The following is an 18,300-nucleotide window of genomic DNA, read 5'->3' on the forward strand; positions in this document are numbered from 1 at the left end:
AAAAAAAGAAAATGTATTTTTACACAGAAAAATTGAAAAAGGCTAGCATGAAATTGTATTCCCTAACCAGTTATTACCTCAGTAAGTATATTTAGGGATTTTCAAACAGACTTGCAGCTCTAGACACACATTTTGCAGATTCTTATTTATTTTTAGTTCAAGCTCTCTTGAATTCAAAGCTATAGCCATTTTGCAGCTCTAGGCAAGATAATTATTTTTAGCTGTCATGGTTGAATTGTGTGGATCATCTATTCCAGATTTAGTATATCCTAAAGAAAACCTTGATGGCTATTGTTAGTTGCAATCTGTGTGAAAAATGCAAATTGTATTTGTCATTTAAAAGCATTTACCATGACAACATGAATGTTTAAAATAGCTTTTTTACCTTATGTTTCTGGCCCTCTTAAATCTATTAATTTAAAAAGTCTGACATGTGGCAAATAGGGGTGAGTATTGGCATGGGTGTTGAGATACGATGCATGTCACGATTCTTGGGTCACAATATGATATTATAATGATATTGCAATATCACTATATATTGCAAATATTTTCCCGAACTATCAAAATTAAGTGTATAGATAAAAAAGCAAGTTCTGTAAATATGGGAGTATCGGGAGATATTGATCCTTCAGTTATTTTGGTATCCATGTTGTTTGGGGTTTCCACTGTGACTCCCTCAACTACATGGTCCACATAAAAATGTTTTATTTTTCTAAAATTGATATTAGGAACTGAAAGATCAATACTATATCGGGCAGCTGAAAATCACAATATATCACCAAATTGTTTGTTTTCCACACCCATGGTGGCAAAACCGTATCAGGGTAGCATGACTGTATTTAGCATTGCCTTAGGCGTTAAAATGGGAATACTATGCATTAGCAATAAATGACCTAGATAGGAAATTAGGTGATTTTAGCAGACATTTAGAGCAGCTTTGTTCTATGCCGGCAATAAAACAGTGATACAATTATTTAATCTGCCACACTATGTTCATTGGAATATTTAAATGAGGTCAAAAGATAATGCTCCTTGTTTATAAATTAAGATGAAAAGCTTTAAACAGATTTTTTTTAAACCATTTAAGCAGGTATATAGTGCTTATATTTCCAGAAGTGGCAAATATTTACATGTGAAATAAATAAAAACTCAGCAGAGACTCACAATCTGATGACTATTAACAAGTTATGATATATTAAAGGTATAATTACTAATGTTTTTGTTATCTGGACATTAATAGGATGCAAATATAAATAAGCTTGCTATGGGAAAAAAAAAAATATTTCAATCATTTTTTGTAGCCTGGAATGACTTCTCCTTAGGCTATTGAAGAAGAAAACACAGTCTAACAGCTATTTCACTCCAATAAATCTGATTTAATTTAAATTTCCAGTTTTTTCAACTGAAAAACAAAGAACAAACACTAATTAAAAAAATAAAAACTTGTTAAAGTAGAAGGTTATTTTCTCAAGGCTAGCATTCACTTAAAGACACTTTCAGAAATAGAATTAAGATATTCTTAAGAAAGGGCCATAAAAGTAATCTCAATTAAACATTTCTTTATCTACTTACCCTGCATCAGCTGACTGTGGCACATCGATTGGAAGCTTCAGTTTTCTGCATAACTGATTGATATACATGGAAGGTCCATTAAATGGTCAGAAACAGAAAAGTCACAGGGGTTGTTTTTGGTTACCAATTTATTATGTCCAACACAGAACATGAGCAAAGTGCTCCATTATATCATAGGAAATGTAATTAGATTTAATTGAGATTATTTCTTCTTTTTAGGTCATGGCACCAGCTGCTCAAGTTCTGCCCTCTAGCAGTTGGTGCCTCAGCCAAACACCTTTATAGCCTATCTAGGCATTGACCATATTAGTGTTAGCTGTCCTATGGCCCATGCCATGCAGGTGATTGCTTTGGGTGAAAAATGTCTGTGAACAGCAGGTCATACTATATATTCATGAGACCATTCAAATAAATTATTATATTATTATCTAACTATTCTATCATAATCTCAACTGTACTTTTATAGTTGTTTTACTGTTGCTATTCTTTCAGGATTTCCCCACTTGTCCCTCTCCATCCTTCAATGGCTTACATGTCTGTACTAAAGAAAAGCTTTCTGATTGCATGTTGCTAATGCAACCATGTTTCACCACAACGACAGGGTTTCCAGGTCGATACCATGTATCGACCTGCAATTTTGCATGTAGGCCAAAAAGTGGTAATTTTGTCTCATTCGCCAGAGCACTTTCTTTCAAATGCCATTTTCCAAACAGTCCTGAAAACAAGACTTCTTATTTATTTATTTCAATAACTTTCACCTGGTAATTTTCCATATGTTCCCAGTGGAGCAGTGGATCTCTGCAGTCCCTGTAGAATGACTATGCACCAGACTGTTCCTGTGACTGTGTCTGAAAAGTAGACCTTTCAAAGTAACTTAGTTTAGAAGGATAGCTGTGTCTCAGTAAATTTGCAGATGGAACATATCCCTCAGTTATAGATTAAACATTATCTAAGATGCTCAAAGCTAAGAATTGACCATATCCTGCTTTAAACTTCTACATACCTTTATACCTGACCTGTTTGGTGTGTTTATTTGTTTTTAATATGCTTTTTTGTTCACTAATGCTCTATAACATATCTCTGTCAGATTTATAGAGCTGCTTTATATTATATGTTACATTCTGTTGACATACAACTGAAATTCCTAATGGAATGCATGTCAATTTAAGGTTGTAATGTCACAAAATGAAGAGAAAAAAAAATAAATGAGTGTGAAATGAGTATAAAAAAGATAAATGAGTATGAATACTTTCAAAGCCAAATAGATAGTCAAGAATGATTTTCTTGGGTATGATTTTCCTTTGTAGTGTATAGTAAATCAGAATTATAATTCAGCACTGACCAGAAGGACTCACACTGTTTCCTACTGTGACAGGATCCTGAGCACATTCACCTCACAGCAGTGGAAGCACCTCAGCAATGAGTTCCTCAAGGCCCAGCAGGAAAAGAGGCATAGCTGGTTCAAAGCTGGAGGGACCATCAAGAAGTTCCGTGCTGGGCTCAGCATTTTCTCTCCAATTCCCAAGTAGGTGTAATTTCCTGTGTCTAAAGAGCTAATGTCAGATAGAGCAATGAACAATTAAATTGGCTCCAAAACTTTTCAATTTCAGCCACCCATAAGCAACAACCGCATAAGATCTTCCACAAGCAATGTTATTTCCAACAATGGATGGTGATGTTATAATAATTTTTCCAAAACTTGTCTGAAAAAAGTAAAATGCAACAAGAAAGACAACAGGAGAAAGAAAAAGCCAAAGCAATGTATTGAGCCCTGACTTGAATTTGAAACCAGTCAAAAGTTCCCATAGGAAGGAAACACTCCTCAACCTCTCTCTAGGTCTCATTTTGTTTTGACAGGTATGGATGCACAGGGAATGAAGACTGGACACTTGGTGGTGGCCAGCTTCACTAACTAGCCTGTTCTGACATCATAATGACAGTCGTTGACAGCAGTCGAATGTCAAGGGGCTGTATGGATAATGTACTGTGTCTAATAGCAGAAGTGACCACCGGCTGTTGTCGCCTAACAGTACCATTCTGTTGTCAGTCCTGTGTCCACTTTTTTGTGTAGACTGAAAGACAGAAGCAGCACAATGCAACCAGAAAATCCTTCATGTAGACGGAATTTAGCTTATATAGTTGTTTTTTAACTCCATGAACTAAAATCCTTAATATTAACACCTTAAGCTGGTACTTCTCTGTGAAATATGGTGTATTTAACAAGTGAATGTAATCCAGTAAATCAATTCAAAAAGTTACATTTGTGCATTTTATCGATTTGCTCTGCACAAGGCAATATATACGCCATAAAAAGTTTCTAAACACTTAGAAAAAATAACCCCCAAAATAATTTTAATTGGAAAATGGATCCTGCTTGATATCCTTGCTAATATGTAATCCACCCAGAGCAGGTTAATTTGTGTTCACAGAGAAATAAAACTGAAAAACTGATTTGGCAGGTGAATCTAATTAGAAGCAAAAGCATTTAGGTAACTCAAAGTGATAGTAGTCCATCTGAGGTAGGGGCATGTTCCCTCTAAATCTGAGATAGTGGATGGTTTAATGAGGAACCTCAACACAGATCCTGACAAGGGCATCCATGAGCTCCTGGAAAATCTTGAGTGCATCCGGTGGTGTTGGAACAGATTTAAACATGATGTATCAAATATATACTATTCAATTCTCAGGTAAGATGAGCTTAATAGACCAGTGAAGGGTGAAAATACCTCCATTCTTCAAGATATGCAAGCAATGGATCCAGCAATGGGTCTAGATTCTGACTTAGACAAACTTTATTGTCATGTTGTATACACAGAGCATATACAAAATGAAATTTCAATGCATACAGCTTTCCACAGCGAATGAGTAGCTCATAGCAGTAAAATGGACGATTTCATCTTAATGACAGGATTTCATGACTAAAGATTTCACCTTAATGACACCTAGAGTGCCAATGATTATTCTGTACAAATGTGTCCCTTCCTCCATTGATATACATCTCCAGACCAACACTCCTCTAAACCGATCATGCACTACAATGTTCCATACAACATGACATTCACTGCAGTTTCTCCACATCCTTTAAAGTCACATCAATCCAGCACTTGAGTAAACCTTCTCACATATGTGAAGGGAACAGGACCCATTGCAGAACCTGCCTATTCTCTGTGCCAAGCAGTAAGAACACAGCCTGCAAGAGGATATAAAGCCCTCAGGCCACCCTCATGAATTCTGTTTCAAATGGTTTCATTGAGATATTCAGACCAGTTGCCAGCTTGAAGTCAGTTTTTATGGGTCCTCACAGTTCTCACCCTGTTCTTCCTTGCTCAGATGAGCAGATGGCAGCCCTGCTTATGAGTTAAGGACCTCCCACAGTTCTACCCAGCACTCCTAGTGTAACTGTGTGTCTCTTAGTATTTTCTCTATGTTCGTACTAGGAGATACAGAAAGCCTTCTAGCAATGGTAACTACTGATGTGCTATCAAGGTGGACTTAGACTGGCTGTACAATCTCTGTAGAGTCCAGGTATCACCTCATTCTAGGGAAAATGAGTCAAATGTCAAACTGCTGAAAAACAGTCAAGAGAAGTAAGTCAAAAAATCTATCCCCTGATCAATGTTTCAAGAACCTCAAACCATGGCGTACGGTATAACACTTTCAGATTAGAGAAGCCAGTAGGCTTGTCACCAAATCTTTCCATTGCTTTGAACGAACGTCTCAGCAGAAGTCTAGCCCTTTCTTCTGTAGCCCAGGTAAGATATTCCTAATATATGTGGTTCAGGACTGGCCAAAAAAAACAAGTAATGACCCGGGCTATGGCTGGACACATCTACTGTATAGATTTTAGTGTTGATTTCAAAAAAGGTAAAAGAACAAGCTTCCATGACTTACTACATCTATAATTTTTTTCTAATTAATATGCTTTATTTTGTTTTATTTTATTTGAATGCTTGGTTAAAAAAAATTTGAGTTCCTCATTTAGTAAAAAACTTAAGCAAATACCAAATTTGTGATAGCTTTGGAAAATGTTTTAACTAATAAAAAAGATAATAACCCAACCTATTTTTGTTACTTAGGTAGTTGGTAACAGAAACTTAAAGACCCTGTCGCTTAAAGAAATATTGACAAAGTCAAGATTTTTCCATGCAAGTTCCACTTTGGCACCCAAATGAAACACCTAAAATCAGCAATTTTGTCTTCTGGTTTTGGTGCTTTACCCCATAAGCTACTATTGACAACCAATTCTGGAGGCATTACAGGCACAAAATCCTTTTCAGATGGTATAAACTTTTATTCAGGAATAGCATTGTCATGTACCCAACTTTTGAGAGCACTAATGTTTCCCTCAGCTGAGAGGCTTTATGCAGATGCTGGTATCACAGGACTTGCTGCCTGTTCACACAGCCAAACATATCGTTTCCTGGTTTAATCAAAGTAGTATCAATTATCTTGACCGACCAGCAAACCTTCCCAACTTATACTTGATAGAGAATGTATAGCGTGTGTATATAATGTATGTCTAAGTTCTGATAAAATATAGCACCTTTTAATATTCTTTTTTATTAATATCTACTCTTATATGTGCTACAGTTACCCTGGAAATAAATGTCTTACAAGAAAGGTTTAATCTAAAGGATGCTGTTGATCTTTATAGATCCCCAAGTTTTCCTCTGATCCAAGACACGGTTCTGAAAGGGAAGCTGAGTGTGCCTGAGCTGAGAGTGACCCGCCTGATGAACCGCTCTATCTCCTGTACAATGAAGAACCCTAAAGGGGAGCTCTTTAGCTATCCACCAAACAGCCAGGTTAGAGTCATTTTCTATCTTTTACTACCTGGAATGGGAATTTTGAAATGTTCTTTGCAGTTCATTTAAGTTTTACTGTGTAGGTTTATTGCTGCATTTATTCTTTTCTGTTTCAATGCACTGTGATCCACTCCCACCCTTATCCCCGTCCACCTGTCTACTGCATTGTTTCACCCGAGCCTTCTCCCTACCCTCACCAAAACATAGCTGGTGTGCCCTTTCCCATAATGCTTTGTCTTCACTTGACCCATCAGACTGTAGCTGTCCCGGCGGCCAGGGCCCCAGCGCAGATTACCACGAGGCAGCTGATTGAATTGTTTTTTTCATCCCAGGCGGGCGGCCACTGCAAGAACATCCCTACGCTGGAGTATGGCTTCTTAGTGCAGGTTAGATTTGAGCAAATATAGTTCCACTACTAAAAAAACACCTGTTTTATTAGTGGGTATTATAGTCTTTGAATCTTGGAAAGTCAGTAACTCCAGTTTTAAATCTTTCAAAGCCTCTAGGAAATTTACTGCCTGAATTTTACTGTCTTTGATTCTCTCCAACCAACTCCAACCAGTTTCTCTCTCAGGCAAAGATGTATTATGACTCACAGTATGCTTTTTCAATATGAAAAATTCTTCCACATGCTGTGGATTTCTGAGGTTCCTCAGAGTTACAATAAGTCTCTTGATTGTTTTACCTACTAATCTTTGGTATATAAATTTATGTTCAATTTTAAATGCCACACAGATTTTATTTGCAATTATGCAATTTAACATTATCCAGTATTGCACACTGTACCAATGATGTGTTGATCTTCCAGAAAAGACCAAAAATTACTCATTCCAAATTTTTTTTCTTAAGACCTGTTGCAGATTAACCCACTAAAGTTGGTTCTCTGTATCGACTTTCTGTTTTTGCAGCACTTGTTCATGTAAACACGAGAGCAGCGAGTGAAAGCTATAACTTGCAAATACACTGTGCTTTTTCTCATAACAGATAATGAAGTACTCAGAGCAGAGGATTCCCACACTAAATGAATACTGCGTGGTCTGTGACGAACAACATGTTTTTCAGAATGGGTCAATGCTGAAGGTATTAAAGAAAGAACACACAATATTGATATAAAATTTGTATTCCTATACTTTTAAAAATATTTTTAAACTATATAATAAATGATTTAACAAGGACGGTATGCATTTCTGTGCATCTCTATGCTGGAGTAGAGCTGCATACAGCTCCATTTAGGATCTGTATGTATCTCTATGCATACTGTCCTAAATAGATTTCTCGGCCCCAGTACGTGAAAAAAATGTGTTCAATGCTAACTGTTTCTTCCTGTTTTTACTGTCTTTTGTGCAGCCTGCTGTTTGTACCAGGGAACTGTGTGTATTCTCCTTTTACACACTGGGTGTGATGTCTGGAGCTGCCGAAGAAGTGGCCACAGGAGCAGAGGTTATAAGGATTTTCCTTTATTTCTATAAAAAAAAAAATTAAAATGTCTAACGAAAAACAAGCAAAAAATGTATTTTCCCCCCAATCACAAAAATAATAATAATTTTATTTTTATTCATGCATATAAGCATTAAATCGACTGGTACAAACTTTCCCTAAACCTTTCCAGGTCGTGGATTTACTTGTGGCTATGTGTCGAGCTGCACTTGAGTCCCCACGTAAGAGCATCATTTTTGAGCCCTACCCATCAGTTGTTGATCCAAATGACCCCAAGACCCTTGCATTCAACCCAAAGGTTTGCTTAACTAAAAGCAACTTTGTGCATACATTTTTATTCCATATGACTCTGTAATTAATTTAGTCCAACAGTTATTTTTTTCTTTTAATTACCTCTAGGTTTTTATGTTATGTTAAATTCTGTTAATGATGTTCCTAAAAATACTGTTCTTTCTGTCTCACTGGATTTGTTTGCTTTCGCCTGGACACAGAAGAAAAATTATGAAAGACTGCAGAAAGCACTGGACAGCGTCATGTCCATTCGGGAAATGACCCAGGTACAAAAAGTAGGCAGGAGGAACAGAACTATGTCAAAAAGAAAGAGTCCATCTATTTGAATTTTTTTTTTCACAGTACTTATTAGCTATTTGGCAGACAACCTAAAAACAGCAGATGCCTCTTTTGTTTTCAGGGTTCTTATCTAGAGATCAAGAAACAGATGGACAAACTGGACCCTTTGGCCCATCCTCTGTTGCAGTGGTGAGTAGGACATGAGAAAGATGAGATCTACTCAAAAAACATTTTTATTCTAATTCTTTAACCAAATACATCCACACCTCTACTACTACACTACCACTATTAATGAACACATTAGAAATTACAATACCACTACACAGTTACTGTTGATTCTCTGTTTCTTTGCAGGATCATTTCCAGTAATAGGTCTCATATTGTCAAGCTGCCTCTCAGCAGGGTATGCATTCAGAAAAACATTCTCTTTTGTCTTGAGAAACAAATTAGGTTTTGTTATTCTCTTTCACTATGTTTTTTAACCATTCTCTCACTCTCTTTGGCCTCTGATTACATCATGATAGCAACTCAAATTCATGCACACCTCCCACCAGTTCCTGCTGCTCAGCAGCCCCCCAGCCAAGGAGGCTCGCTTTCGCACTGCCAAGAAGCTCTATGGTAGCACCTTTGCCTTCCAGTGAGTTACCCCGACCATTAGCTGATGGAATTTCCTACTATTATCTCTACACCTTTGTATGAAGCTTTAAAAACATGTCTTGTAAAAAAATATATATATATATATATATATATATATATATATATATATAAAAAAAAATATATATATATATATATATATATTGTATATGTGTGTGTGTTTTTTGTTTTAAACCAAACTTTTTTTTCCGAGAAATCATGATCTTTGGCTGTAATGCATTTTAGAAAACATAACAGTATAATTCCCAAGAAGCTGCCATAATTTCTTATTAGAGCATTACGACCTGATTGTAATTAACATGCCTCTGTGCTGTTTTAATGAAACCATTACAAACCAAAGGACAAAGCAATGGCTTCTCTCTTGGACTGCGGAGACCCGTTCCTCCGCCAGCACATGGAGCCAGTGATATTTGTGTGAGGGAAATAGAGATTTGTAGTGCAGCAGATGGGGCTCTGCTGAATATTTTAGATACACTCGTCCCATCTGGGCTTTAGCAGTGTGAAACTAAAGCACACACAGTGCTAACACCCTCCTTTTTACTGTGGGTTAATGCTTTTGATTCCAAATAAACATGCTGAATCTTTAATTTAATCTGGGTGTCATTGCTCTATTTTTAACTTTACAAGAAATATGCAAAACATAAACATCATTGCCTAGTCACCGTCTTGCTTCTACAAATTAGAAGGCATGGCAAACATAGGTGGCAATGACAAAAGTATTTCATCATGAATGTGCATGGATGAAAAAACTTCTCCCTTTCTGCAGCCGTGAAATGATTTTGGCTCTTGTGTTTTATTAGGACAGTTTAAATATCTCTACTGGAAGATCCAGTTAGCAGTCATACATATTTTAAAATCTTATGTATGAATAATAAATGACAGCTGAAGATTATCCTGCTTAACAGCCCTGCTTATTTTGCATAGTATATTTAAGACTTAGATTAAATCAAAGATCCAACAAACAAACAAAAACATTTTACAGCTCTTTATTGCGAAACTGCCTGGTGGAGAAACACATTCTTAACACAGTTTATAAAATAGGCAGGCTTGGAAAATAGATTTAGAAGACAAAGACAAAGTTAGCTGATAAAACGAAGCTTTTCTTTGAGTTACACTAAACCTCTACAAACTGCATTTCTGTTTGTCTTTATGCTCATAATTTGCTGTATATTTTATTTCTAATTTGTCTTTTTGCTCTAGTGGATCCCATATAGAGAACTGGCACTCTGTTCTTAGAAATGGACTGGTCAACGCTTCTTATACCAAGCTGCAGGTACGTTACCCTGGCTAACTACAGCTCAGATTCATTATACTTCCTCCTTCAAACAACAGACCTCCTTTTTACAGAGCAGGCTTTCAATCAGCCTGATCTATCTTTGCAAAAAATGGATGCACCTCACTTTTTTTTTTTTTTAGAACAAGGCACAGTAAAAGGTTTTTCTGGTCAATATTGTCTGCTTTCAGCTGACACAATTTTCCAATCTATGTGGGAATGTAGGGATTTAGAAAGTGGTGTCAACTGACATGTTGGGACACTGCCTGTATGCCCTGTTGGCTTCACAGGCAACACTATAATAATTATCTTCTCAAAACTAAAATAAAATTTAATGACAATGTAAGAAAACCTAGTTTATAGCAATTAACTTAAATAAGATTTCTCTATAAATATCAATATTGTAATCCAGCAACAGAATTGGCTCATTTGTGGAATGCTGTAATGACTGCATGGAAATTCGTGCACATCCTGAAAATAGATTAAACACAATTAAATCAGAAATCTCAAGGCTCGCTGAACCGTTCTTGTCGGCTACGATTGCTTTGTCACGCTGATATGTCTAATTTATGCTGCCTTTGTTCCCCTGAGTTTTTGAACTCTTCTTTTTGGATCTGGGCTCGCTGCTTTTCCCCTCCTCTTTGTTTTAGCCGAAGCATCCACACCCTCGCTCTGTCACTGTGTTTCACAGAACAAAGGAAAACTGAGTCTCTCCATCTCCTGCTACCACACAAACCTTAAGTTCTTGTTTCTAATTCATTATTTTAAATATGTCATATCCTCATCTTCTTTTTTCTCCTGTTACCAAACCATCTAGATGCTCTTTGTTCTTCCTCCTCACTATGTCTGTGTTTGTGCTATTCCATCAGTATATTACACATGGTGTATGCATTGCAAAAACAATACAGTACAATTTGTGAGCCAGCCTTTGAAAATAAAAAACAAAAATTACATCCTTCAACACTTTTAATTGGGATGAAGGTTCACCTTCCAGCAGGATTAGGTTAAACAAATGAACCATATTGCAATTGAAATTTTTAGATTATATAAATAATAATATAGATTTTTCATGTGTTACCCAAAGTTGAGAACTAAATTCTGCTTGATATTTGTATATCGTAGATTTCCAGTTATTAAAAAAGAAAACAAAAAAACAAAACGAAAGAAAGAAAAAAAATAGTAAAAGCACTCAGAGCAGCACATTTTGTCCCATATTGTGGCTTAAACCTATAACTAAAATTTGCATATGATCCAGATCATTACCAAGATTTTATGAATTGTTCCTTAGCATGAGGTGCACCTTTTGTCACAATTTCCTTAAAATCTTTTCATAAGTTTCTAAATGAGGCTCAGGGTGTTTCTGCAGCCTCTGGTGTTTGCTCTGCTCTTACCTTCATTCACTCTGCTTCCTTGTTTGATCAGCAGATTGAGACTTCAAGCCCAGCCTTGCTCACCTTTCCTGTGTTTTTGTCTCCAGTATAACACTTCTGGACTTTTTTTAGCTCGATGCTTAAGCTGTTAGTTGTCACTGTTGCTACTCTCTTGTTTCGGGGGGGAGATTTGTTCTGCCAAATAATGTTAAAGAATCCTAAAAAATTCCTGCATCTGGATTTATATGTGGATCATCACCAAAATGTAATGGATTGTTTCTTGGACTGAGGTGCACCTTATGTAAAAGTATCATTAAAAGCAATTTATACATTTTTAAGTTATCCTGTATATAGAACACACCCCGCCCACACACACAAACTCAACTAAAAACATGACCTCCTTGGCGGAGGTAATAAATAGATAGATTCAATGCTAACTGTGGTCTTCTCTACCCACTTCACAATTGTGGCATGTTTTGTGTCATTTTGGTAATTTATGTTGAATTAAAACAAAACAAACTTTATGGTTGCAGTGTGATACGGGTTTAGATAGTTTAGGGGGTAATAATAAATCACAATTTTCTTCTAACATTACCTGAATACAAGAACATTGTACATCTTTGCTGAATTTCTCTGAAAAAAAGAAAGAATGAATAACATCCCATTATCTCCTCTTTGTTGTCTACTTTCCATTATTTTGGATTTTGTGGTGTATAGCTGATATACGTAAACCTTTCCTTTGATATCACTAAAACTGTTTAGGAATAAATTGGGCTGTATTTTTTATACATATTTTTGCCTTATGCTCTTTTCAATCCCAAGCTGCATGGAGCAGCGTATGGAAAGGGCATCTATCTGAGCCCCATCTCCAGCATATCTTTTGGATACTCAGGTAGGATCACCTTATATCCGCCACTGAGACCCTACTCCCACCGCTTTCTTCCAGATGTGGCCTGATTATCATCTTGGAGCATACCATTTTTTGGCAGCTGTGTTTTGTCATGTGATGTTCTTTAATTTGTGAATGCTGAGCCCATTCCATACCTTTACGTTGTGGTTGTCTTAAATGGGATTTTTTTGTGAGGGGTTATGCAACAGGATTTTTTCCCCTATGTATATTGTTTATGTTCTCTTTCAATTATGGTGTGATGGTCTGCTCTTTTTCACGTACACAGTAATTTTTAACAGCTTGTAACTGTGGTAGAAGTCTTGAGGCTAGTGTTTAGGGTTTATATGTCAGACTAATATTCTGTCTTTAGGCTGCTTTTTTTTCAGGTGGTGCAAATTATTAGAACTTGCACTTAATGCTGCAACATGCTATAACACTGCAAAAAGAGCAATTTCCAATTGCTTTGAATGCATGATTATACAGTAAGCACACATCAAAGCAAAACACCACACAGAGTGTTGCTCTTTTGTCACTTTGCATATAATTAATATATTTTCAGATATAGGTTTCTAACTTAAACATTCACAATAAACATCTTGAACAATAACAAAATGGCATTGGTTTGAGGAATCGAAGTAAGATTTTTTGATAATTTTTTAAATGCTTTGCTACGTCTCTTGTAGGAATGGGGAAAGGACAACATCGCATGCCCACTAAAGATGAGCTGGTACAGCGTTACAACCGTATGAACACCATCCCACAGGTGATGGGAACGTTCCCCTTTTTATATTGAAATTAAAAACTGTAAATAAAACACTTTTCTAACATCATTAAATATAACTCATAACAGGTTTCCTTAAAAATTTGTATTAGTTGTTGATATGATACACACTTTAAGTGACTTTAAGGATTTCATAACTTCTCTGTGTTTCACAACAGAGTCGTCCAATACAATCAAGGTTTCTGCAAAGTCGAAACTTGAACTGCATTGCACTTTGTGAAGGTAACAAATGTACTTATGGTGAAGTTTTTTATTTAATAATTATATATCTGCATATCTCTTTTGTGAGAAATGTGATATTGATTTAAAACTACTCTCCATGTTTAAACCATACAGTGTATATTCTGAAATGGCACAGTCTTAAAAGGCCAGGTGCTGTAACAAAAGGGAAAATAATTTACTGAGAATTAAAAAAAACTAGATAACAATCAATTATTTTCATAAGCATTAAAGTTTTATTATAATTACAAATGATGTCTTACAGTACAATGGTTTCAGCTGCTTTAATAAAGGTTAAATGGAAAATAAACAACTAATACAATGAGAAAGAAACACTTTTAATTTGTAATAATGTAAATAATGTAAAAATTTTATTGAACACAAACTATATTTTTTCCTCTTTCCTAGTGATCACATCTAAAGATCTGCAAAAACACGGCAACATATGGGTGTGCCCGGTCTCTGACCATGTCTGTACCCGCTTCTTTTTTGTGTGAGTAATCCCAGCAGTTTATTCTGCTTGAAAATGTGCAAATGAGGCATCATTGCCCTGTAATAAAGAAACAATGTGGTATTGTCAGTCATCAAATAGAACATCAGTACAAAAAAATATTAATAGTTTTATGGCCCAAGTGGCCTTTATTTAAAACCGGCCTAACAGGAAAAGGGAGAAGAGATAGGGAAAAGAAATGCAGCAAAGTTCTCAGGGTCGGGATTTTTAGCCACTCTATTAATAGGATTTCTCTGCATGCCATCAATTAAACTCATTATATTATGGATTAAAGTTGAACATTCAAAACTAAATTTATAGCTATATTAAATACATTTGTTCATGTTTGGTTATTTTCTGAGAATTGTACTGAATAGACCAACATGCTTTTTAGCAAAACCACAAAATCAAAACCTTGTAGAACCACCTTTGTAGTCAATAACAGCTGCAACTGCTTTCCTACTTAGTTCATCAATAGATTTCTGTCATTTATTCTTTGCAAAATAGGACAAGCTAAGGCAGATATGATGGACAGCTTCTTTGAAAAAAGCTTTTTTTTTTTTTAGTAACACAAATCTAAATGGTCCCATTGTAGTTCTGGATGTATATTTAGAAGGGTTGATCTCAGGGAAGGTGTTCATCAAACTTGGTCTAAAGTTTTGTGACAAACCTCCCCTACAGTGATCAGCTTTCCAGTCTGTGTTAAACAGAGGCAATATAACCACACGGATGCTCCTGTAACTTTGGAGGGTGTGTTCAAGGTCACATGCAGTGTCAGTATTTTAAAACCTTACCCCTGACCTGTATGCTGTGTCCTGTCTCTATTAATTTTGTTCACCACATATCTCATACAGTCATCTGAGGCCATCATAAAGCAGTTTCATTTGTACTGAGACTGAATTTCACAGAAGGACTTTTTAACATTTGCAAAAAATTGGTAGAATTTGCATAGTGGACTGAGAAATCTTTACTCTGATAGAATTTCAAAAGTAGAATTTTCCTTTAATTTTAGATACAAACTCTACTTTTTTTGTCTGTCACTCAAAGTCAAGAAGTATATCTATGCATCTTGGTTGTAAAATGCAATATTTAGAAAACCTTTTTGAGGTGTAATTGCTTTTACAAAGAATTGTTTATGAGAGGTTTTCTATCTACGTTTACAGGTACGAGGATGGCCAAGTAGGAGACGCTAACATCAACACTCAGGAGCCTAAGGTGCAAAAGGAGATCATGCGTGTGATTGGGACCCAGATCTACTCAAGCTAATGGAGGTTCAGCAGCAGATCTATCCCTGTCTTAGCTGGGGGCAGGCAGACCGACAGGCAATTGAAGCTAATGCTTCGATGAGCTGTCCTAAGACCGGATTCTGAGGAATGAAAAGCTCCTGAAAACATTACTAACGTCATGGCTTTACCCATGATTTTCTCCTTTTTTCTCCTGTTTTCTATCTTCCCTGCATTGTTACGAATTTCCTGTTCACCGGACCCTCAGTTAGTTTGCTCCTGGTTTACCCCCCTTTGTGCATTGGTCTACACTAATGCAGACAAATTTGTAGAACTGCTGAGGTTAGACTGCTGTGGCTGCGGGTTTGCTTTCACTGATTCTTTGGACTTTCAGTTTTTATTCCTCTTTGTGAATATGTAGTCAAACAAATATTCATTCCAATTAACCTTTTATATTACAATTACAAGAGGGAATCCCTCACACAAAGATGTTCTGTTTTTTAGAGTGTTTGGGACAAAATATGTTGTCAATTTATTCAGAACTTTTTGTTTGAAGGTATGAACTGAGGCTGTTATTTTATGGAGGGGTTAGCATCACTATGAAGGGTTCTTTAAGGTATAATCTTACTTCCAGACTGAAAATTCAAGTTGCTTGTTAATGTAATAGCAAGACAAAAAGGAAATTGGCCAGGAAAAGCCAATTACAACATCCATATTTTTGTGACTCACCTGTTGTGATGACAGATTTTTATTTTATTTTTTTTGCTTCGCTTTATTTATTTATTTGTTTGCTTTATTTATTTATTTAAAGGGACTGAACCCATAAAATATAACATATGCTTGTTCTCTGATAACAATGATGGCTTTAAATTCGATAGATAAGCAACAAATATTAATATCATCCCAATATATGAATCATCTGATTCTTATTGAACATAAAACAAAAGGGATCAACATGTTTTGGTGATGTTTTTATTGAATCAAAATGATGGAAACTCTGCTTTGTTTTATTGTATGAAAATGTTTAAATTTCCTGTTTTTTCCTGTCAATTAATAATCAGAACCATTTACACATGAGGCCTTTATGGGTAAGAAATAGTTAAAAAACGCTAGATTTGTCTGTGGACCACAAAAAGTGTTAAGGAGAAATACATTATACAACAATACTTTTAATGATTATTTTAGCCTAATTCTTTTTTTATATTATAATAGTCTAGAGCATAAAATTTGTTTTCTAGCTTTATTTTTGATTTATTTGAGTTTAAGGGTCTATAAGTACTCACAGAAAAAGTATTATAAGAGAGAATTATGATGGTTGATGAGTTAGGATAAAACTGGAGCTGTCAGATCCATAACAATGACACAAACATGCACAGTTGAGACCCCATGTTTGCATACACTGTTAAAAAAAACATGTCTGAAACCAAAAGACTGTTTTTTTTTAAATGAACAACATGCCTATACAAAAATAGGAGAATATTTCATATTTTTTTTACCTCAGAATTAACATACATTTCCTTACAGACTTAATTTTTAAACTAAATGAGATTGGCTAAACGTTTTAGCTTTCCTCCCAGAATTGTCTCACAGTAATCGGACACATTTTTGCCCTATTAACATGAAATGGTTTGCTTAAATGTTTGGGTCATTGTCAATTTTTTAGCCCCTTTCGTGTTCAAACTTTTATCTTGTGATGTTGCTTCAGTATTTATTTATTTTTTTTCCAGTGTGCATTTAAAACTCTCCAATTTGTCTTTTTTTTAATGTCTTGGTTTAACAGTACCAGCTTTTTCCTTTTTCCTTTTGTTTGGTTTGATTTCATCTAACTAAGAAAATTACAGATGTGTCATTTTTATACAGTGTATGTAAACATCTGGTTTCAATTGCATGTAGGAGTAATAGGATTATCATGTGAGTTAATTCATCTGTGATCATGTAGGTGTGGTAACCTTTCAGGTATCATCTTTTTTAAGGTATTCATTCTTATGTAAAATGAGTTGTTTGTGTTTTTGTTCTGTTTGTATAGGCTTCACTTTCCACCCAAAAACTAATATCGAAAGCTGTTGATTATTGTCCCAAACTCCAAACAATTTTCCAGCAGCCTTCAGTCCAAGTGAGCTCAGTTTGTTTTTAAAAAGATACGAGACATTGCACTCATCCAGCAATTGCTTCAACTGCCGACGGTGACTGTCCTCGGATCAGCAGTAGATGGCCAGTGCTGGACAATAAGTGATAGTAAAAAAATACATATATACCCAACCTCTTAACTATGCTATGTCTCCACAAAAAATACAAATGCATCTGGAACTGGAACTCTTAACAACTTACTGGACATACATATGCTGCAAAGAAAGCAAACTGTATATAAAGACACTGGAAAACTTGGGTAAAATGATAAGGATGATGGACATGTGACAGTAACCCAGAGCAGTGCCAGACTCTGCCAACAGCTGATAACTGTTTCTGCCAAGATGTGTGAGTGCCCAGCCTCTTTAGAGGTCTATTTTCTCACCGTCTGTCTCTGCTTTGTGATGCTTCAAAGATTGTGATGATTATGGCGCTGATGAAAAGCAGCAGTGTTGGAGAAAAAAGAATAAAGCCTGATTTGCACAGTTTTACAAACCGACCAATTCGCTTTGATGTCTGTTGAAAATAAGTCACAATCAACGATGGACGTCGTCTATTGTTGTTGAGCTTTTAGGCTGATGCTTCAGACAGAAGGTGGCAGTATTACTCCACAGCTGTTCAAGCTGAACCACAGCTCAGTTTGCAGATGCATCTGAAGACAAAATCACACCTTTTTTTTCTTGTCATAATTCATGGTTATTTTCTTTAAATGGGTATACTTGATTGTGAAGAAGAGAAATAATTTTTGATCAGCCAATTTATTTACAAAGCCATCATGTGAGAAAACTCAAATGTTTCAGCTGTTATTAGAAGGCTTTGTTATCAGTTCTCTGGGTGTTGATGAAAACAAAATAAGGTTTTCTACTGAACTGTTGCATTATAGAAGGAAT

At 35.8% G+C, this 18,300-nt stretch overlaps 1 protein-coding gene across 5 annotated transcripts in view; it reads left to right on the top strand.

Annotated features, from left to right (window-relative positions):
- Nucleotides 1–15,666, top strand: part of parp6 (poly(ADP-ribose) polymerase family member 6) — a 26,943-nt gene extending 11,277 nt beyond the window's left edge. For 2 of the 5 annotated variants that reach the window (XM_015391715.1, XM_015391732.1), the window contains exons 8-23: nt 2,948–3,097; nt 6,227–6,377; nt 6,632–6,763; nt 7,362–7,457; nt 7,725–7,817; nt 7,987–8,112; nt 8,306–8,371; nt 8,506–8,573; nt 8,739–8,787; nt 8,909–9,021; nt 10,239–10,311; nt 12,504–12,573; nt 13,254–13,333; nt 13,510–13,573; nt 13,979–14,063; nt 15,224–15,666. In XM_015391715.1, coding sequence (XP_015247201.1) covers nt 2,948–3,097; nt 6,227–6,377; nt 6,632–6,763; nt 7,362–7,457; nt 7,725–7,817; nt 7,987–8,112; nt 8,306–8,371; nt 8,506–8,573; nt 8,739–8,787; nt 8,909–9,021; nt 10,239–10,311; nt 12,504–12,573; nt 13,254–13,333; nt 13,510–13,573; nt 13,979–14,063; nt 15,224–15,326 — 1,519 coding nt within the window. In that variant the 3' untranslated portion in view covers nt 15,327–15,666. The remainder of the gene's footprint in view (nt 1–2,947; nt 3,098–6,226; nt 6,378–6,631; nt 6,764–7,361; nt 7,458–7,724; nt 7,818–7,986; nt 8,113–8,305; nt 8,372–8,505; nt 8,574–8,738; nt 8,788–8,908; nt 9,022–10,238; nt 10,312–12,503; nt 12,574–13,253; nt 13,334–13,509; nt 13,574–13,978; nt 14,064–15,223) is intronic. The other 3 variants (XM_015391741.1, XM_015391749.1, XM_015391724.1) reach the window with 2 other exon arrangements.
- The last annotated feature ends 2,634 nt before the right edge of the window (nt 15,667–18,300 follow it).

This window comes from Cyprinodon variegatus, unplaced genomic scaffold (genome assembly GCF_000732505.1).
Source record: "Cyprinodon variegatus isolate N-32 unplaced genomic scaffold, C_variegatus-1.0 Scaffold22, whole genome shotgun sequence".
Classification (NCBI taxonomy): Eukaryota; Metazoa; Chordata; class Actinopteri; order Cyprinodontiformes; family Cyprinodontidae; genus Cyprinodon; species Cyprinodon variegatus.